Source organism: Hippopotamus amphibius, chromosome 6 (genome assembly GCF_030028045.1).
Source record: "Hippopotamus amphibius kiboko isolate mHipAmp2 chromosome 6, mHipAmp2.hap2, whole genome shotgun sequence".
NCBI lineage: Eukaryota > Metazoa > Chordata > Mammalia > Artiodactyla > Hippopotamidae > Hippopotamus > Hippopotamus amphibius.
The window spans coordinates 133117398-133140576 of NC_080191.1; the positions used below are offsets into that span (position 1 = coordinate 133117398).

Genomic DNA, 23179 nt, shown 5'->3' on the forward strand with positions numbered 1-23179 from the left:
ATCCTAGTTCTAAAAAACTACAAGATTCCCTCCCCCTACCAATAATTTGGTTCCCTATTCCTATCTTACAGATTCCAGACTGATACGCACAGTAACAGCAGTATACACAGGTTAATCTCTTTGGGCCTTGTGAGCTTTTTGTTACAAATTCTGGTATTATATTAACCTGTCTATATTATTTTAAAAGCTTGTAAGTATGTGCTGTTTAGTGAGTTCTCAGAGGAATGCTGGAAACGCTTTTTTTTCTTATTGTTTGTATCTAATGACCTGAATGATACTATTCTTTGGACAATGTTAAGGACAGATGTGAAGAGGTGAAGGAATTCATTCATCTTCAAGCAGAATAAATATTTCTACAGGCACCTGCTATTAAAGGAGGGGGAGGCCCTTTTCCTATAGGAATAAAAATAAATTCCAAAAACCTGAGCTATTTCTGTCACAAGTCTACAAAGACCCATTATCTATTATATAACATGTCTGCAGAAACTAAAAGTAAGAGCGTCTCCACTGAGGACCACATAATACAGTTTGCTCTGGCCTTCAAAATAGTCATCAACCTAATTAGCTTTGCTAAAGGAATTTTTATCTACAGAACCCACAAGGGACTATTTTCCATTTGAATTAAACCAGTGTGAGTGTGTGTGTATAAATATCTGAATCACTTTGCTATACACCAGGAACTAACACAACATTGTAAACCAACTATATTTCAATTAAAAAACAAACAAAAAACCCACTGTAATTCCATTAACTTTCACCAGGAGAATGGGGATGAAGAATTAGATAAAATGTAATACTTCATTTATTTTACTTCCATAATTGTTCCATGGATCAAATCTAAGGCCTAGTGTATTTACTATTCATTTATAAAAGTGTGCCAAAACCCATTCACCACAGTGAATACTGCCTGAATCAGCATCCAGTAGTGATACGTCTGCATGGGAAAACCCCAATCAAGTTATCTCCTGTTAACTGATTAGAAGGTACATTTCTTGGACTAGGCCATGACTATGCTCAATAGCACCAACTGCATAATCTAATAAACTACCTGGAAGTCAAGTTATACTGGAATAATCAGCAAAGAGAAAAGCAAGTAAGACAGGGCTTTAAAGACATAGTACAAACTTAAAGAGTTGATAAAATGGTCTGTAAAATTTTCTTTCAACTCTCATTTCCTTACTCAAGCCAATATTTGAAGATTAATGGGAATCTTTTCATTCTATGTGTAAGAGGCAAATTCTTCTAAAACTCCAGAAATGATTCTACTACTATCATATGAGTAAGGGTATAAAAAAACTAAAGCATTAAGATAATAAGTGCAATTATTTGTGTTAAAGGCAAATCTTTTCTCCTACCATTAAAAGAGAGGTATTTTCATTTCTTTTGCTATCACCACATCAGTGAGAAAAAGGTATTTTCCTTGTGTTTTCATTGGTAACTGATAGTGAAAGACCAGTACATCTGTGAAGTACAGTGATGAGAAGCCCAGACTGTGGAGCTAGACTGCCTAGATTCAAATCCTGACTCTGCTACTTACAAAGCTGTGTGACTTTTGGACAGATGACTTAATTTCTTTGTACCTCAATTTCTTTACCCTTAAAATAGAGATAATAACCTACTTCATAGCATTGTGGTGAGGATTAAGCAAGTTGATGTATACAAAGTGTCTAGGAGATGATCTGACATTCTAATACTATTAGTAGCTATCATTATTAGTAATATAGGCTTTTAAAAAAGCACAATTATAAGTAATATAGTTAAAAAAGAATAAAGAATAGATTTTAATTAACCAGACTAAGGAATCTGAGGTAGAAAAATTGTAAAATAGAAAACCTGGCAGATACTTTTTCCAAAGCAACTATGATTAAAACAACTTTTCTATTTAAAAACATGCTGCAGTTAAGTTTTAGAAAATACGAAAGGTAATGTTCCTAAATAAATATGTTTAAATGCCAGCAACACATTTTGCTACACAAAATTTTTTTGTGCTTTAAAGGCTTCAGACAAAGGTCCCATCTTACCTTCCAGCTCGACCTTTCCTCTGTTTAGCATTAGCTTTACTAACCCACTCAGCAGACATTGTACTGATGTTGTTTTGTGTGTCAAAGTGTGTCTCCTTTATTTTTCCTCCATCTATTACATACACTACATCATCTATGGTAATGCTGTTTGGAAAATAAATATATAAAAAATGTTAAAAACATGTCAAAAGCACATTAACCTATAACAGGCCTACAGATGGGGATTTTAAAGCATTTCTTATTGAATCAATTTGATTTTAGCAGTTCAGGATTTTCGCCATTCTTCCCACATTTACCAACATAATGGGGATCAAGCACCAAATCACAGGCAGCATCAGCAGATTCAGTGGCAGCACACAGGGCCAGCCTTACAGATCATGCTAAATGCTTATTTGCCTACAGCCAAACTTCACAGCTTGCCAGAGGACTTCTGTACCTAGCTTTATGAGCCCTCTGGTGCCATGATTTAATATCAATTTCCACAGAACAATCTGTTGCAGTGACTGTACTGGTATATTAATACTTCCAAGGGAATACATTTTAAAGGCTGTACATAACTAATTTCCAAACCACAAAACACTTTTACTCCCAACCAGAAAAACTGACCTCAGTTCCCATGCTTCTTTAGAAAAGTTTCAAAACAACCACTTAAAAGGCTGTTTCTAAAGAGACTAAAACATTAGTATAGGTTGGGAAAAAAACCAAAAAACCCCCACAAAACCTATGTCCACTACCATAAATTAAAATAGTTTTACTTAAAAAAAAAAAATAGCTTTACTTTTAAGAAATTACAAAGTATTTTGTAGAAAAAAAGATTAAGGTATGTTAATAACTTATGTGCCTCAAAACTAATGCAAATCATCAGTAGTTGTTAACTAAAACAATTTTTACCTAGTCTCTGCAATGTTGGTAGCAATTACTATTTTCCGAACACCAGGAGGGGTTCTTTTAAATACCTGTAAGAATAAATACATCAAAATTCCAAGAGTGAACTAATTTCTGATATATCATTCTTGCAATTAGAGGAATTACTTCAGGTACTGTTCATTTTTAGCAATTCTGTGTTCACTGACATATACATCTAGCATTTATAGATATATTTATAAGGTATACATCTCCAATACCACAAAATTCCCTTTTGGTAAACCAAACTAAATCTCCCACAGATGTCAGAACCAAAAAAGATTTCAAATGAAATATAATTAAAATTTAGAGATAATTTGAATTTATAGATATTTAAGCAGTATATAAATTATTAATATGATATTTAAATATGATAATTTAAAATTCATTCTTTAACAAATGCTGGAGAGTACAAACATCTTATTATGTAGTCAAACTTTTAAGGGAGACGGACAGAAATTTAGTTTAAGGAAAAGAATTATGATTTACCCAAACCTATATAGGTAAGGACACCAACCAACCAGGCAGATGCCCAATCATTAGAATGAATGAGCTGGCTGTGCCCCCATATACTAGCTTTTGAGATTGGACTGGATTTAAAAAAAAAACAAAATCCCCTTCACATGGCGAATCCTACAAACAATGTCATGACAACAAGTACCACCGTGGCTGAAAAGCAAAACAATGCATAAATTTATCCCCTCATTTATAGAAATGGTAATCAACAGAGAAAATGTTGTTTGCCAGTTTAGTCACATATCCCCTAGCAAAGGAATAAATAATTTATGGTTAGAGTGTCAGAAATGGTACCCCCACACTGGATATTTCAGAATCTTTGGAATCAAGAGCTCTCTCCCCTCTTCTCTTCCCTCAGGCATGCATTCTGTATTTAATTCAGCTGCCTGAGCCTTACTCAGAACTAAGGTACCAGCAGAAAGGATATTAAAAAGCTCTCAATAAAAAATGTCATGATAGTTTCTCTCAAAGAGTGGAAAAACGGATCCATCTCATTCTACCAGGACCTGCAAACACTGCAGAAAATTATCTTGCCTTTGAGAAAGAAGTGTTCATTCTAACTAGAGAACTCCCTGCATCTGACAAAGCCAAAACATCCAAAACCATACTATTATTGAAATTTCATGCCTACAAATGTACTAATTCTGTTAAATCAAAATCTCAAATATCAAGCTGTACATGTCATAGACTATTAACTTCTAGATTAAGTTATTTTTATTGGTATTGGCATACCTTTTTCTTTTATTTAGGAAATCCAAACAAGTTATTGGTAAAACCAATCTTTAAATGTTTCCCTAATGCTGACAAAACTAATTTGATTTGTGGATTACCCTCTCTTATTCAACTTTTTGTGCAATTATTCCCTGAGGACTCATTTGCAAAGGTACTCAAAGAAGTATTTTTTCATATGGATTACTATTTGAAAATGTACCTTAAAAAAAAATAAAAGAAAATAAAACATACAATTCTTAAAGCTTGCCTCAGTTTGGACGATAAATTTAACAACATACCTGTGTCTGGTTAACTGTAGGCATCAGTGAATGTAAAGGTATAATAAGAAACCTGTCTGAAAATTAAAAAGAAAATTAAACTTTAAGACAAATAGTTGTAGAAACGCTCCATCAAAAATATACGGAACAATTAATTCAGATGCTAAGCCACATGATAATCAGACTGATTTTATTCTTTTTATGTTCTTGTTAATATTTTTTTCTGTAAATTCTAAATTCTTAATGAATGCTTAAAAGTTGGAAGCAATTTTTTCAAATTATACTAAAAAAAATCATTAGCTCCATTCCCACCACTAATTGAAGACCAAAGAATTCTGCTTAATATGGATAAATGTTTGTAGACTTTGGGTAATCCTACTATAATCATACAAAGAATATTTAAATTTTTAAAGAAAAATTACTTACTAAATTTCCATGTCCTACTTAAAAATAATGAAATAGCACTGGTTAAATGTAATACATTCCAAAAGTGACTCGAATTTTAAAAAATGATTTTGTTAGGAAAATGTTTTAAGTTTCAAAACGAAGTTGCTCAAGCCCATTCCTGATTCCTAGCCCAAAGAGAGAAAGTTTGAGGTAGTACAGCAATGGGAAGGAGGAAGAGTGTTAAGGAAGCAAGGGTAAATTTCAGTTAGATACAGTTACAGAAGTGCAACCTGACTTAAATCTCCAGCAAGAGTTTCCAAATGACCCTGGATAGCTGTATTTCCCCCAGATAGAGAACTGCTGTTATTCAAAGGAGATATGGTGCTCCCCATAGACTGTCTCTGACCCTCCTGAACTTAAAAAGCAGTAAAAATCTGTCAAACAACTGGTATTGCTAAAAAAGAATGCTCTGAATTACTTATCTCTGTGACACAATATGAAATACATCAACTCTAAATACTTAACTCGAATTGAATCAAGCATTCAGATATAACTTCCAGTTTGCAGGCAATAGGGGTAAGAGGTATCCAATGAAATACCATAAAGACTCAGATAAATCCAGAAAGTTGCATCTAGTCTTTTTCACCACGGGGAAAGTAAGGGGAGAATGGGAGTGATGTTCTGGAGCTAGAGTAAATGATCTATCAGTTTGACTTCTTCTACAGTCTGAGCAAGCTAGCTGTGAAAGACACTTTGGGGGAAAAACTGGAAAATCTGATAATAGGCTGGATTATCAGATGGTGTTAAAGATTAGGTATGTTAAATTTTTAAAAGATTTCCTTTAAAAGAAATTAAGCTGGTGGTGGAAGTACAAATTAATACCTCCATCCTTGAGAATAATTAAATTAGAAAGTTATTGAAGTCAATTATAATAATCTATAATGTCATACCCTTTCCCCACTCCCCCCAAAATGATCTTCCCTGCATTTTTCTTGTAAAATATATACACACTCATATTTTTAAAAACTAAAAGTAGATCATTCAACAGGGTTTATGATGGGGGAAGGAGAGGCCAAAGTTGGAAGGTTCAGCCAAAAAAGTATTTCAGTTGTTTAAAAAGATAATTCGGTTGTATAGTTTAATCACTATATTTTTTCTATAGAGAAAGGTTATGAATAACAAGGAAAAGAGAAAGCAGTATTTCTTTAGAGAAGAGCCATGGTAATCAGATAAAAATATTTTTCCAACTAAAGAACAGTAAATAATTTTAATTATAGAGAATGCTTTGAGGGCATTACCATGATGGGATTTAACAAAGAATAAAGAATATTTTAGCTAATAAAATTGGATCAAAATATTTTGTAGTGTTTTGTAAAAATAAAATGTATCAGAAGCACTTCAACAGAGTAAGGTTACAGGAAGCATATTCAGAACTATAAAATACTAAATAGAATTTGCTTTGTATTTTACTGAAGTTAATAACAACTCCTGAAAAAGCTTTAACTGAATTTCATAGGAGAAAAATGTTCCCATGCATTTCTCTAAGACATAAGAGGTTATATCTCTCAAAACATGCTGTTAAACAACCAGAATTACCGGAGGGTTATGTTTGTTTGTTTTTTTAACTTCAAGGAGGTCACATTCTAATATTTGGGCTGGGGATGGGATCTGGGTATTTGCATTTTAAAGAAGTGCCATGGGTGACTCTGCTGTATAGTCAGAGCTGAGAAATACTGGACTAAGTGATAAATTCAAACTTCTTTTCTGCCCAACTAGGGCAGAAGTGAGTGAAAAAAACAAAAACCTCAAATGCCAACATCTTAACTTTATGAACTCAATTTTATCAGGCAAATTTAGGAAGAGGGAAAACAGTCTCACCATAATACTAAATAAGGAACTTCACTACATACCTACTATCTTTCACCTCTGACCTAGAATTTTAGGGGGGAAAAAAAAAATCCAACTTTTGAAAAAACTCAACCTGGACTAAGACCACCAAGCACAAATGAAAGAAAATAACCAGGCGACATATGATTCAAGTACCACTCTTGGAATTGCAATAAAATGCATTTCTTTATTACCTGATTTAAACATCACTTGTGACATCAAGAGATCATGTAAAGTGCTGATATTGTCCCAGCCTGGCAGAAAGACCAATATTGCACCATCCTATATGGAGGGAAAATAACCATTACAAAAGATCACATAACAAAATACACTAAGTACAATTCTGTGCACAATTAAGTCTTCATTAAAATTTTACTAGCTCTGGGGACTTCCTAGGTGGTGCAGTGGTTAAGAATCTGCCTGCCAATGCAGGGGACAAAGGTTCCATCCCTGCTCCAGGAAGATCCCATATGCCCCCAAGCAACTAAGCCCATGCGCCACAACTACTGAAGTCCATGCGCCTAGAGCCCATGCTCTGCAATAAGAGAAGCCACTGCAATGAAGAGCCTGAGCACCACAATATAGAGTAGCCCCCACTCGCCACAATTAGAGAAAGCCCGTTTGCAGCAACAAAGACCCAATGCAGCCAATAAATTAATTAATTAAAAAAAATTATACTAGCTCAAGATAACTGTAGTTGCTAATTATAACTAAAGAATATATGTTTGCTTTTTAAAAATAAGATTTATAATCCAGGCACTTCATTTTTTTCATCTTTTCTTCAAACAAGTCAAATGTCTAAATCTTTTGGTATTTTGAAATTCCTATTTCTGGTGTCAAAAGCCATTTCTTCCATAGGTTATCTTTTTAAAAGCATTTAAAAAAATTATTTTTCTTTTTTCATGGCCTTGATACAAATATAAAACTGAAACCGTTTCAATTTTTAAGCTTAGAGAAAAAGAAAACTAACCTCTTCTTCCAAAACAATGTATCGAATAAGGGCAGCAATCAAATTCAGATCAACTTTATCATCATCCATCATTTCTATAACATCTACAGTGCTTGCAGAATACCTATCAAAGTCAAATAGAAAGTCATACAATACTTGATAGTTTCCTGAAGTTTAACTCGCTATAAAATCTTAAAATTAAGTCAATCAGCAAATGGGAAAACATAATCAACAATAGTGTTCAGCTAGAAAAGGAGATTTACAATGCTATCCTCAAATACGAAAAAAGTCAAGAAGACGATTCTGCTTTTTATTTGATTCATTTAGCCACCATGTTCTCACTTTCAAACAAAACAGACTTACCTTTTTTGCAATTCCCTTACATAACCTGGCCAGCGTTCTTTATAGATTGCTTCTTTTTCTTCTTTTTCTTGTCGATTTACATGCCCTTGCATGAAACCCCTTTTAAACTGAGATCTGTGTTCTTTTTGTTCTGGAACATATCTAAAATGAAAACATTCTTAAATAGCTTCACTTTTTTGAAACTGGTTTTAGCCAATATCTCTGACTTTACATTTAGAATTTTAAAAAGAAATTTTAAAGAACACCTTTACTATACTTTATAGTGAATGCTAGTTAAATATATATTTATTTGCAAATATTAACAGATAAAATGACAATTTAGATAAAAATCATTCTCTATCAAAGTATATAAATCTCTATATATCATCTTAAACAATAAAAATTTAAAATTAACTACAGTAACTTCCATTTTAAGTTTGAATTTGCTTTTAAATCAAAAGTTAACATTAAGGTAAGTCCAAAATAATAGTTAACGATTGCCTAGAAGACTCAGATTTCGAATATAGGAAGTTTCCAAACCTGAGTGCACATAAGAATCCCCCAGGGAGCTTGTAAAATAGATTCCTAAATCCTATACCTTGTGATTCGGATTCAGCAGGTCTGGCTGGATGGAGCCTGCTAATCCAGGAATTTTAATTAGTGCCCCGGGAGACTCAGACGGAGTAGTTACAGATCTACAGACCCATGCTTGAGAACTACTTAATTCTACTCAGTCTCAGAGCCATAGCTAATGGCAGAGCCAGAATCAGCATTCAAATCTCCTGTCAGTCCAGTGCTATGCTCTGACTCCACCATGCTGCAGTAAGTGCTAAAAACAGAGGGCACATCTGCCATAAGTGGGTTCTGACAGGCATGGGAGTGGAGAGAGACAAAGAAAAATGAACCTACACTCTAACTCCAAAGCCCCTCATTATTCACCTAGAGGACAGCATCTAGATGGAATGGGCATTTGGAGCATGGGCTTTGTGAGTCAGACAGAATGGGACTGATGCCCTTGCTCTGCCATTGACTAGCTGTGTGACCCTGGGCAAGGTATAAATCTCTGGCCTTTGGTTTCCTTATTTGAGAGATTAATACTCTTATCACGTTATTAGCATGAGAATTTTTAAAAAGTGATAAAGTGCAGTGCCTGACACATAGCAGACACCCCAAAAGTGTTAATCAATCCCCTTCCCTATTCAGTACCTGTGACCCAGGATTCCCCTAAGTCTTCGATACATATAGAGGCACCAACGTGAGGTAGGGCAACCTGAGACAGAGATTAGTCTAGTCAGCAGGATGGACCCAGAGTTGGCTCCCTTTCCAGCAATTCCAAAAACCTTTAACCGTCCTCCCCAAGCACCCAATCACGACCCTCCAGAACATCTCACCTACTTTCTTCCCTACTTCCCTGTAGCGCAACTCTTCTTCTGGGAAAGGAATAGCTGGGGAAAGTCTGCTGAAAACTTCTATCCAATGACCACCCTATTTCACCTCCCCTCTTAGGCTGGCTACAGAATGACAAGTGCACAGATACCATCCTTTTGCTTCAAGAGACTCCCCTTAGCTGTAATTCCTTGTAGATCCCCTGCCTTCTAAGGACCTTAAGAAAGCAATTTATCTTTATGTAATTTTAAATTACTGATCCCTGAAACTTCATTTTTATTGTCAAGCTGTTGCCTATTATCTTAGAAAACAATTGGTAAATGTGCTATGGTAGGAAATGGGACACACGGTAAAGTGGAATTGAGGAGGGAGAGCGTAAAAATATATAACCATTGATGATAAAACCAGAACACGGAAGACTAACATACACTCTTTCACTTTTATGTGTTCCACCCTGACATACGCACTTCCCTCTTCGCTACACTGATTTCACTGCTTTCGTGACTTGTCCAGCCTATCCCTGCTTTATAAACTAATTCCCAATATAGTCTTCACTTCCCCAGAACAGGTCAATCACACCTTAGAGTTATAGCTTGTATATCTCCCTTTCTAGATATAAGCTCTGACAGTTTGTAACAAGTCTTTTCCTTGTTTTATGCTCAGATCTTAGTGCACAGTGCAAGCCATAAAGTTTAAAAAATATTTGTTAAATAAAAGTCCACTCAAAAGCTGACTTTTCTCCATGTAAAATATGCAGTAGGATCTTTGTTCTCACCTTCCCACTATCACTTCCTGGTTTTCTCCTTTAACAAGTAAGCTGTGGAGTCTTGAAAAATCTCAGCATAAATGTTTCTACATCTGTCCATACATTTTTCAGATGTTTACTATAGGCCAGGCACTGTGCTTTGCACTAGTTACAAAGATGAACGGGACAAAATCCTCGACCTTGAAAATTTGAAATCTAGTGTAAGGCAAATATAGAAAGATACATTACATGGCAATAAGGCTAAGTGTTATAGGAGATATGATAAAAGTGCTCTGGGAGTCTTGTTGAGAAGGTAACTTACTCTGGGAGAGGTATCAGAAAAGGCTCAATGGGCAATGAAGCTGAGATGTGTTCTTACATAATAGAGATGAAAAGAGGAAGGTGGCAAATATAACTCTAAAAGGAGGAAATAGCATGTAACAAAGCATAAAGTCATGAAAGAACAGGCACACCCTGGCAGAATAGAGAATAGTGCACTTAAGATGGGCAGATCGTAGGACGCATGAGGCTAGAAAGAGAGGACAGGGCTAGGCTGTAAAAAGCCTTGGGGTGACAGGCTGAGGCACTGGAACCTGATCGTGTGGAGCTGTGCTTTCTCAGCCCTTTCTCATCCAGGAATACTAATATAATTTTGTATGGTTCCTTGAGAAGCCTGCTAGCAGCTAATGGCCACTGTTGAGGGGATCAATAACTTGGGCATTCCAGCTGAGCTGCTCTGCTACAGGCCATGACAAACCAATAAAGGTTCTTCAACCAGTTTTCAAAGAGAAATCTCAAGGGGCATGCCCTGGGGAAGAAAGCTCACATGAACAGATTTTTTTGGGAAATAGATGGCAGCAGTTGTGAGAGTGAAGACCACAGTGCCAAGAAAGAAAGTATTATATTAACACAGGAGAGAGAATAAGGACCTTAAGTAGAAGAAACAAAAATGGGAAGGTATGTTCAAGAAGAAAGCTCTCAGCGTTTTCATGGGGGAGAGTGGGATGGAATACAGAATAACTTAAGAGTAGTTTGGTTACTAACCACATAAAGCAGTTAACATATCCTGATACAAAACTGCTTGATAAACATCGCCTCTTCTGATTTACAGCTCAGACAACCGGGTGGAGGATAACAGGAGTAACCATTACAAAGCATACTAAACAACACAGGTAGTTTTAATTTTTTGGTGGAAGCATGATGGGAATGAAATACAAGATCATGATTTTTGTTTGAAGAATGTGGGGTTCAAGAAATCTGTGGTACTGAAACGCTGTTGAATATAGAGTTAGATAAGTTTAGAATTCAGGAAGAGCTTCAGTTCTGAAGCTACAGTTCTGAAAGCTATTGGAAACTTCTAAAAATTTGGAACTACGGTCATGGAAACAGGATTGCGCAGTGAAATCATTAAAGGCTGAGAACAGTGTAAGTGAGAACTCTAGGGAAAAATCATATTTAAAGGGTAGGGAATGGAAGCCAGCAAAAGAGAATATCAGGTAGGAGAACCAGAAGAGAGATTCAGCACTAAAAACAGAGGTTCCCAAACTTTACTGCCCAGGGGTCTTTAAACAACACTGATGCCTTGCTACCAGCCCAGATGCTGTAACATAATTAAAGTATGAGGTGTGAATGCAGATTTAAAAGGCTCCAGGTGATTTTAATGTGCAATCAAGTTTGGGAATCCCTGATTTAAGGAAAGACAAAGTTTTAGAAAGAAGTGGTTAAGTGGGAATTTCTGAGACTAAAGTTTTGACAATATGGCGACATGTTAGTACTTTTAATCTCTTCCAGTTCCTAATATTTACGTACCTTATTTTTTCAATTATATCTTCCAAAAGATACTCCACAACTGGAAAAGTAAAACCAGGTATGTGTATCATTGGACAGTTACCTGTTATGGTAAATAAAACATAAATCTGTACTCAAATGTTCAAAAAAACAAACAAAAACAACAACAAAAATCAACAGGCCAAGACTGTAAATAGGACAACGACTCAGTTTTAACTTCAGAAAATGGTCCTGAAGCTTTTACAGCTCTACCTTATTTTTCCATACCTAATTTAACAAAACTGGCAGTCTAGTCTTCACTCAGTACCAATTTATTGTTACCAAATTATACACACATTTCTCACAGTTCTACAAAGTAACCCAGAATACCAAAGAATAGAGTATTTTAAGTTGGATTTAAGACTTAGTTAAGTCTATTTTCCCTTCATCATTAGCCAAAATAGTGCCATCAGAATGTAAGTTTTAGTGAAATATATATAAGAAACGTGACTCTGCGGTATCCAGAATTAGGGAAAGAAAGAGGTAGTTATAGCAAGAACTAACCAAATATTAAATTTTTGATTATTATTTTAGAATCACTAGTTAAAAATGAAGTCTCTTAGTACTGTTATTTAAGTGCTATTTATGTTTTGTACCAAACAAAATAAATCATATACACTGTAAACAAAGGCCAACACTGCAGCACAGATCAAAGTACCTGAGGTGGCACAACCCTGCCTCTGGCCTGCATAAGTTTATTCAATGTTAGGTATGGATTTCTCATCAAAAAGGACTGAAACAGAGACAAAGACAAAGTATAATATGCTCAACTAATGTCACAAGGCTTTGAGGGTCAAGTGGGCTGAATACAAACACATTATAGTTCTATTCCATTTTAACTCCCTCCCTTTTCTCCTCCTTCTCCCAACAATTTAAACAGGAGAGATAGTAGGGCATAATTTTAAAAGAATGTACTCTATAGCTAGTCAAATTTAGTTTCAAATCATCTTGACCCTGTGTTAATTATGCAATCTTGGGTAAGCTACTTAACTATGCTGAGGCTGTTTTTTCATCTGTAAAAATGAAAACAATAGCACCTACCTCACAAGGTATACTAAGGATTGATGAAGACATGCCAAATATACTACCTGGCACACTGAAAGTATTGCATGGGGGTTGCTAGTTATTACTGGTATTAGCAAATTGCCACCCTAGCCCATCATACTACATAAAAACCACAGAAGAATCACAAAAAAAGTTTATAAACTTATTCAAATGTGTGATTTGACTTCACGGATGTCACCTTAACTATCTGGTGGTAGCAGCAATAGGCTACATGTCTACATTACGAGAACAGAGATGATGCCACCATTTTTTAAAAACAGGCCCAATTCTCTAATCTGTGAGGCTAGAGGGTAAGTGAATATTCAAATAAAATTAATTGCTAAACATTTATTTTGACTACTCTGTACACAGCACTGTATTAATTTTTTAAAAAAATTTTTTCTAAATTGAATTGCTTTGTGATAGCTTTCTAAAGTAATAACCATAAATTTTACTCACCAAAATATTCTGAAAATTTCTCAGCATTCAATGTTGCACTCATCAATACTACTTTTAGGTCAGGTCGATAATTGAGAAGATCTTTAATAACAGTCATTAAAACATCTGACTGCAGATTTCTCTCATGGATTTCATCCAGCACAACATGACTGACACTGGACAAATGCCTAAAGCACAAGTGTAAAGTTCATTACTCAGCACAAAATTCAAAAACAGAACCGTTTTACTTTTACATAAATAAAATCCAACTTAATAATTACATCTTTTGATAATATTTAACTACATGTCCTGAGTTGAAACATACTCACGGGTCTGACTGAAGCCACTGAAGGATGATTCCTGTTGTACAATATAAGATAGAACCCTGTTTCCTTGGCAATCGACTGTGAATGAAAGACATGAGTTAATTCTTGGTTTCCTTTACTAACAGACTACTAAGTACCACAAGTTTAAAAGAAAAATCTTCCATGTAAAAAATTCTTTCACTTTTAATGAAAACCTTTATACTTAATTTTTTAGTTACTGGAATGCCGACGATTCATTATACATTATTCAAGTTCATTATACATTATTTTTGTTGTTACGATACGATGTTAATGATTTCTTTTTTAAGGCATAAGCACTAACATACAGAAGAGGACCAAATCTTTAAGGAACTAAACTTCTGTGACTTGAAAAGGTAAATGGGATCTTGAGGTGCTGAGAATGACTAAAGAAATAGGGGAGTGGGATAGGGGGTTAAAAATACAAACTAAATTAAATCAGTCAGCGGCTGTGTGGTGGTACCAAAATGTACAGGAGGTCAACTCCTTCCAGGATGAGTGATGGTCTACTAACGTACATCCAAGAAAAATGTTATCTTTCTAATCATTCCACAATGTAAAAGGCATCTTAAAATGGCAAATCAAATCTGAATTTGGGTTAAAATGATTTTGTGGGTTGCAAGCCTCCTATATTGCAATTACTTTAAATGTTAATTCTAATAGCAATAATCAGCATAAAAATAGGGACTGAAAATCTTTCTCTTGAATCTCTAACTTCGAAGTTTCATTAAAATCTACCTGTAAACAAGAAGTGAACATTCTTTACCTCTGGAGACGAATTTGGTATCCGGTACTATTACCATTGCCACAAGATTCTGCCCTTTCTGCAGCCACTCTCTCTGCAACCTTTAATTAAAATATTACAAAGAAAACATTTCCTTTAGAGTCAATATCCTGAATGGCTATGAAAATCTGGTGGCTGAAACACTATTCATTAGATTTTGAGTGTTAAAAAAAATAAAAACATATTAAAATCTGAGGTATCAAAAATTGTGTCCCTTAAGAACTGAAGACTACCTGCTTCTTATGTTTACTTTTCATTTCCTCTGAAATTCTCCCTCCTATTTTCAAAAAGACTTTCTATAAATCCTCTCTACCTTAGTCTTTTTTTAAAAAAGTTGGAAACCGTAATCTAAACTTGTACATAATGAGGGTAAATATATGTTGATACTTTTTTTTTGTTTCTTTTTCGAAGAGACTGATAGGTTTAATTTCTAGTCCTTGGTTATGTTCTTAAAGTTACGGCTGCCAAAGATAAGCTCTAAACAGGTGAAATCTTATAATCCAACAGTGATTTGTATAACTAAAAGTAACCAGTAGTCATCTAGTGACAGAACAGTGATTTATGAGGTTAGATGATTGGTTTTTAGGAAATAATACTTCAGAAGGAAAATTTTTCAATCATTATATCCCATATAAACTAAGACCATTGCTTCACTTTTTACTACTGATTCAAGTGCCCATTCAAATATCAACAGATCTTGGAAAAATAAGCAAAGAAATAACCTAACCTGCATTTCTCCTTACTGTCAATATATATAGTCATATATTAGTGAAAATTAGGTTTTTAACTTACTTAAGACTAGCTACATAATAATGTTATGACAAAAATGGCTTATTTTTCACCATTCTGTAAACTTATGACATTTCTCGGAATATGATCCTCCTATAAAGATTGCTGCTTTATTTAAAAAAAAAAATAGTATCTCTTAGAAACCATAGCTTAAACCATGTATTGTAGCTCCTACAAAACACTGCTATAATTGGTAATACAGTTCCTGACCATGGATTCTGTATTAAATGACTTAGCGATGTAATAAATAGTGGTATCATAAAGCCAAATACAACCATAAATGTTCATAATTTAAATTTACACACAGAATTACATAACACTGAAATAAACATACTATACACAATGAATGTTGTAAGAAACCCCAAACATCTTTAAAGAACATAAAACATATATTTACCCAAGTCATCTAACTAAACACAAACAAAAAATGTTATCTGTAATAAACATGTACTTATACTTCCTTCATGATAAACCTGAAACAATGCCTTATTTTTTATGATAAATTTCCTCTTACTGAATTGCATTAAAAAATCAGAAATACAGCTACCACCATTCAGTATACTTATATACTGAAAAAAACTATTAGAGAGCTGAAAACAGTACTGAATAATCAAAGAGTAAAATGTAAAGCATCTAATGACGGAGATTTGAAGCTTGTAATCAATTCTATAAACATTATCAGTTTTTCGTTCTTTTAGTTTTATACTGAAAATTGTCTGGATTTGTGTTTATCTTGAACTCCTAAACATCTACTATCAGTAAGAGAGAGGTCATTCAATTTTTTGGTCTTTACTACCAAATACTTAACTAAACTTTGCTTTCACAACAACATATCCTAAACCTAATAAAGAATCACCCCAACCTTCAAAATCAGTAGTTCTAGGAGGACTACATAGGAGAATGGAAAAGAAAGTGGGAAATTTTAAAAAGTGAGAGCTTACTTACTGAAATGGCACTAATTCTTCTCGGCTGAGTACAAACTATCCTGCATGCAGATCCTTTTCCTCTTTCAATGTAGTTATCCAAAATGAACTGAGTAACTTGAGTAGTTTTTCCACAACCAGTTTCACCACTTACTACTGTTACCTGATGGTTATCAATCATATTCACCAATTCCTATTTCAAAAAGGGAAAATAAGTGAAGGACATCACATGCTAACTAAGTCTGAAAAGACAATTACCAAGATCCTACCAAACTGAAGGTAATTGCTTTTTTTTTCATCTTTATTGGAGTATAATTTCTTTACAATGTTTTATTAGTCTATGCTGCACAGCAAAGTGAATCAGCTGTATGTATACATATATACCCATATCCCTTCCCTCTTGAGCCTCCCTCCCACCATCCCTATCCCACCCTTCTAGGCTATCACAAAGCATGGAGCTGATCTCCCTGTGCTCTGCAACAGCTTTCCACTAGCTATCTATTTTAATTTGGTAGCATATATGTCAGTGTTGCTCTCTCACTTCGTCCCAGCATCTCCCCCTCCCCCACCAAGTCCTCAAGTCCATTCTCTACGTCTGCATCTCTATTCCTGCCCTACCACTAGGTTCATCAGTACCATCTCTCTAGATTCCATGTATATGCATTAGCATACAGTATTTTTCTCTTTTGAACAGTAATTGTTTTTAACAAGCATATTAATACTTCTAAAATTCTATTATAAGCAATGCTGGTAGTTTGGATATCTGGATTTACCAGTTTTCAAGAGATAAGAAGCACCAAATTATAAAAACAGAGCCACGGCTCTGTTAAAGAAAAACACACTGACAAGAATGAGACAGCTTATAAGTCCACACATAAGAATTATCATTAATTAATAAGAATGCTGACATGTGGGGCTATTGAGTGCAAGGTAAACCCCAATACCTAAACAACTACTCAGAGAATTAAGGATTTATATCATAAATCATATATACGGCTTTGTCTGCAGGACAAGTTTTGTATACAGTTTTCAAGAACAAAGAGTATAATTTATTTTTAAATTTCCTTTTAAGTAATTAAAATTAAGACAAGCTTTAAATACCTAAATCAAATGGCTAAAATTCAGGTACTTGGAAAACTGCCCACTTGGGAAAGATGATCTTTCTTACAAGTTTTAGACAAACATGAATATTTTTAAATATTCACTGTACTAACAAAACCATCCCACTACTTCAAAGGGGTATTATAGGTTAGTTTTACCAACGAAACAATCTAATTTGAAAACACACCATTTAAAAACTTCTTGTCTATTTTAACACCTCATATATACCAGAACAAGTTCCAAGCTTGAACACTGAAATTATAGCTGGCAAGTACTGAGAAGCAGAATGTGATTCATTCAAAAAAAAATTTACTGGGAGTCTACAGAATGTCAAGCACTGTTCTGAGCAAAGAGGTACATAGTAAACAAAACAGACTCTGCCCTCAAAAACTTACACGACTGAACGGGAAAGACACAGATGGCAGGTGGTAGTAAGTGCTATGAAAAGTAAAGAAAAATCAAAATAAAGGAAGGCTGAGAAGTGAGAGAAGGGTAGGAGACTAGAATACATTATTCTATTTAGGGTGATTTTATGAGGAAACATAATAAGTTAAAGCATTGTATTTTTAGTAGTGCCCCAATTTTCATTAAAATATTTGGTTTCACATTAAGAGCAAGGGTATTTACGCAAAGCGGCTTATAAGTGAAAATTCTATTTTCAAACTCTAAAAATTTCAATCATGGACATAAATATGAGAATACTTCCAGAAAACTGTTTCAGAACTGTTTGTCTGTTTGGTCCTTCAATAATTCAAAATAAAGTGAACATCCAAGAATATCCTTTAGGGAAAGGTTCATTAATTTATATCTCTTCTTGATATAGAGCTTAAGAAATATATTTAAATATTTTACAAATTAAATAGTGTATATTCATTTTACCTTTTGCATTCCATATGAAGGCAGTTTTTCCCTGAAATGCTGAAATTAAAAAAAAGTTTTTAATTTTTCACAAAAGAAATGTAATCAAATTATAATCCTGGTAAATAGAGTATATCATAGATAAACGTTAGAGTTCAAAAGTATATTTTATTACCTTACAGCTTATGTGAGGTGTCAAGACTTAAAAACAAGAATTTTTATAAAAGAACTAACAAACTTAGCAATGAGATTATAAGCTGTGTGAGGACAGAGAATGTCTTCTTAGTCTTTGGAAAACACAGCACAATGACACACATCTAGCAAGTGGAAAAATGATGTTTATCAAAAAAATTGTAACTTGAAAAAATATGGCATATTACCAAGAAGGATTAAAAAGCTGAACTCTTAAACACACCTAAATTTTAGTCTTGGTTCTGTTACTAGCTGTGCAATGGCAGATAGGTCATTTAACCTAAGATTCTTTTTCCTCCTCTATAACAGACATGTAATCTCTTGTACAGGGTGTTGAGAGGTTCAAATAATGTAGTACATGTGAAGCGTTTACAACAGTGCCTAACCAACAGGAAGACCACCAACTGTTTTTATGTTTTGCACATTTCTCCTAATTTTCTCTGAACTACTCATTTTCAATAATATTTGAGTTCTATCCTCCATAGAGACAGTAGCTAACTCTGCTTGTTCCTAAAGCTATAAAACAAGCTCTGCTCTCAATTAAAACATTCTGAATTAATTCATCTTGAAATTTCCTGTCCCCAAATCGTATTTTCACTCAAGAGGCATCAAAGAGCTGCACAATTTGGTCCCTGGAAAACCTCAGCTGATCTGTTCTAATGAGGATATCCACCTTCAGTGACAGTCTAGATCCTTTATTTCCTACAGGATCTGTGATATTCTGCCTTTCTCAAAACTGGCAGTATAAGTTACCCTTGTATATTAAAGACACGGTCCTCAGAATTCCCTCAGTATTTTCTCTTTAAAACACCCACAAAGCATTCAATTTTATGTTTTAACAGGAAGGGACCTTAAAATATCTTGCCTAGCAGAAAAAGAAAATACTGTAAAAACTCAGCAGAATTTCAGTTGTCACAGTTGTCTTTAAAGTGTTGGTGAATATAAGCACATCATATAACTTTAGAGAGATTTAATTTTAACATCTGTAAAATGAAAGAAGTGGGTTAGATGTTCTAAAAGAAAACCTACAATTCTAACCACCTTGTCTCTTATGACATCTCACTAAAATGGCCTAGAAACATTAAACTTAAGAGTGATTTTTTTCTCATTTGCACTACCATTTCTCAAGTATTTTTTCTCTTCACATATACTGCTGTAGATGAGATAGGCCACTTATGTGTAATTCCATTCCCACTACTTTTCTGTACTATACAGGGGAAAAAATTCCAAGGATGGCATGTTGAGGAATCTTACTGATATCAGGCAGCTACCTCTAACCATAAATATATTTTTATCAAGTGTCAGAAGAGATGACAAGTAAAAATTTTTTCCCCATCTTGCTTTCCATTACCTGCATTTCAATATACCGAAGGTCAGTTTTTTTCTTCTGTAAATCTTCCAATAACTGTTGGTCTAAAGCTACATCTGGTTCATTTTCTTGTAAGAGATATTCAGAATCACGGTCAATGTATTTGTCCCTGATTCTAAATGGCCTCTTTTCTTGATTTATCAATTTTTTTTCCTGATCCTCAACTTTCTTTACTGAGTTTGGTTTGTTCTCAGCAGGAGCTTCAGTTCCGTATCTATTTTGACAAAATAAAAGAATGACAAAGATTAAATAAAGAGCCACTCAAGCCCGGAAACAAAATAAAAGAGTATGTTGTTTAGTGATTTCAAACTCATAAGCCATTCTTAGTAGAGCAATTTGAAAATACTAGGTTCTTATAATGAATTCAATTTTTCCATCCCACAAATAGACCTTGCCAGATAGGTTATTTCCTTGTGGTAGTTAAACTGAAAATCCACCCAATAGTCATTCCTCCATTGTAATGACTTATAGTGTTTTTCTTTATCACATTTTCTGAGCCATGTCTTATTTCACAACTTCATTTTCTTCCCACCACCCTTTCTGGGTTATAAATGGGATGCTACATTACACGGTCCCAGAAAAACTACTTCTAATGTGCCCTGATGACACAGTTCCTATGATTTTCTTAAAGCAGCAGGAATTTAACTTCTTAACAGATTTCCCCCACAAGAAAATTTCAGAAATACAAGATGATGGGTAGGAAGAACTAAATAATAACTTCATCAACCTCCTATGAGATGGACTATTCCTATCATTTAGCTTTCCTGTGGGAATAAATATGCCACCTAAATTTCTAAATCTTCCACCAAATTTGCTCAGTCTACATAAGAAAAAAGATTACTTTGAGGCTAAATTTCATTCATGAAGGACTCTAAAGATGTTATTTTTATTATCTTTTTTATTCTTTCAAGTCAGTGCTCTGAAAGAAGTGTCACTTTGTTCATTTTTTTTCCATTTTATTTATTATTTTTCTTTGAGGTACACCAAGTTCAATCATCTGTTTTTATACACATATCCCCGTATTCCCTCCCTCCCTCGACTCCCCCCCACCCTCCCCGTCCCAGTCCTCTAAGGCATCATCCATCCTGGAGTTGAACTCCCTTTGTTATTCAGCGACTTCCCACTGGCTATCAATTTTACAGTTGGTAGTATATATATGTCTATGCCACTCTCTCACTTTGTCTCAGCTTCCCCTTGTTCATTTTTTAAAAGAATACTTTTTATCTTACCCGTGATCTTCAGGAGCAAACCAGGATATTTGTGCTTCCGAATCTTTATCATTCTTAGCTTGCACAGAATGTAGCAGCTGCACAATTTGTTCTTCTCGATGTTCATCCATATGTACTACAGCTCTCTATTTTAAGCAAAGGAAAAGGCATCCATATCAACATGAGAGCATATGCAAAATTATGCGACAACTAAAGATAAAGGCAAAGTAATATAAGTTCAACGAACAGATACAAGAAAGTTAAAGGTACCCCACACTTGCTCTCTAGACCCTTTCCTACTATATGTCTATAAAGTTAGCGCTGATATTACTGGCAAAGAAAGCATATTTATGGCTCTTACTAAAATTTGGTTCCCTTACTTCTTACCTTTGCATGATACTAATTGCTATGGTCTTTTCCCTATCTTAAATTTTAAAAGATACTCACAATTAAATTTATTAAAACCCAAACGTTCTAGTAAAAACAAGTGTTAAAAACTGCAAATACTATTTTGGTTGCAACAAGCACTGTAAGAGCATTTAAGTCTCTTACATCATGAGGAGGAATAAACTGGGAAGTAAGAAGGCTGAGCTCAGAGGGAATAAATAAAATGATCAGTGCTCATGAAAATGATACTCCAAAAGATGCAACTGCCTCAGAGAATCAAATTAAAAAGACATACCAGAGAAAATATAAAAGTAGACCCAGTAGGTTTAAAAAAAAAAAAAAAGGGTATATTTTTTTCCCCTCAAGTGTGCTGACAGGAAAGATGGACAAGTTGTTGAATGAAAAAAGCCAGATGCAGAAAACATGTGCAATAGGATCTCGCTTTCATTACTATTAATTTTTAAAAAGGTTATTTGCTTTTCATATTCTATGCTTTTTGCAGTATTTCTTCCAAATATAATTCTGGCACATGGTAGATACTCAGGGAAGTCTGTCAAATGAATGGATAAATCTAGCTTTTACAATGAGCATATATGACCTTTGTGTTAAACCATTTTTGTCTTTAAAGAAGTAAAACACAAACAAAAAAGAATATAATGAGATCTCTGGGGAATTCCAGATTTCTGCTGAGAAGTTCTTAAAGAATTTACTAAAAGCATTATTATGCTGAGACAATTAAAAAAGTCCAATACAGCAAAACTCTAGCTGATAAGAAAGCATTAGTAAATTACAAACTGCAGCAAAACCTATTTATTGACAGACACTAAAGTCTAAAATTTGTTTTTTAACAACTGTACTACACAGAAATCTTTTTTTAATGGTTAATTAGACTAACGTATCTCTTCTCCATAGTATAGGATATGCACTCTCCTCTAGGACTGGAAGCTTGTACCTGGTTTCTCCCGGACTCTACCCTATGTACCTTTTACCTTTACGAATTTTAATCTGTAATAATTTGCTGTTAAAAACAGTCACTGTGAGTACACCAGCTTTTCAGAGACTCCTTCCAGCGAATCACAGAACCTGAAGGTGGTCTTGGGGACTCGCAACACAGAGAATCATTATTAGAACACTTCTGCCCTATGCTTTAAATTCTGTAATGTCTTCAGTACATATTAACATGCTCTGTGTACCTACATAAGATAGTTATCGATTACTATGGGTTTTTTTTGGCTGTTAGAAATTTAAGAATCCTCAGCAAAGGAAGCCCCAGGACATAAGGTCATCCTTAAGCACAGATTCCTTAATTTTTACACCCTTTCCAAACACCTCAAGGACTCAAAGCCACAGTTTCTTTCATTCAAAACGGCAAAGATTAATTTAAGACTGATTGCTTTCTCAATGAAACTCACTCGTACTAACACATTTCTTCAACCAAAGAGAACTTCACATTTTGAAGCTTTTAACGCTACTAGTACAAGTTCTCCTCATCTTGTTATAGGAATTTCAGATATCCACAAAAATGTGGGATGACTGAAAAATGAAATAGCCCCTGAAAATTTAATACTTTTTCAATAAGTCCTTAAAATAAAATTTAATACTTTTTAATAAAAACGTAATTTACATGTTAAAAATTATTTTTCTGTGGTTCTCTGCACAATGAGGCCCCATAAGCTGTGGACAGTGAATTTAGGATCCAACCCTGGATCTAGCCTTTCTGTGCAGGTTGTCTTTGTCCCCCTCCCCTGCCCCAATCTTCCAGCTCCATTATCCTTCACTTTACTTCACCC

The 23179-nt window shown here is 34.5% G+C and overlaps 1 protein-coding gene across 1 annotated transcript in view; it reads right to left on the bottom strand.

The window, feature by feature from the left end:
- DHX36 (DEAH-box helicase 36) overlaps positions 1–23179 on the bottom strand; it is a 45157-nt gene that overhangs the window by 16941 nt on the left and 5037 nt on the right. Inside the window, exons 2-15 of the mRNA XM_057738650.1 lie at positions 21024–21148; positions 19777–20008; positions 18255–18293; positions 16297–16467; positions 14545–14624; positions 13764–13838; positions 13456–13622; positions 11935–12016; positions 8016–8156; positions 7674–7776; positions 6898–6985; positions 4451–4506; positions 2913–2977; positions 2022–2165 (exon numbers count right to left, since the gene is read on the bottom strand). Coding sequence (XP_057594633.1) covers positions 2022–2165; positions 2913–2977; positions 4451–4506; positions 6898–6985; positions 7674–7776; positions 8016–8156; positions 11935–12016; positions 13456–13622; positions 13764–13838; positions 14545–14624; positions 16297–16467; positions 18255–18293; positions 19777–20008; positions 21024–21148 — 1568 coding nt within the window. The remainder of the gene's footprint in view (positions 1–2021; positions 2166–2912; positions 2978–4450; positions 4507–6897; positions 6986–7673; positions 7777–8015; positions 8157–11934; positions 12017–13455; positions 13623–13763; positions 13839–14544; positions 14625–16296; positions 16468–18254; positions 18294–19776; positions 20009–21023; positions 21149–23179) is intronic.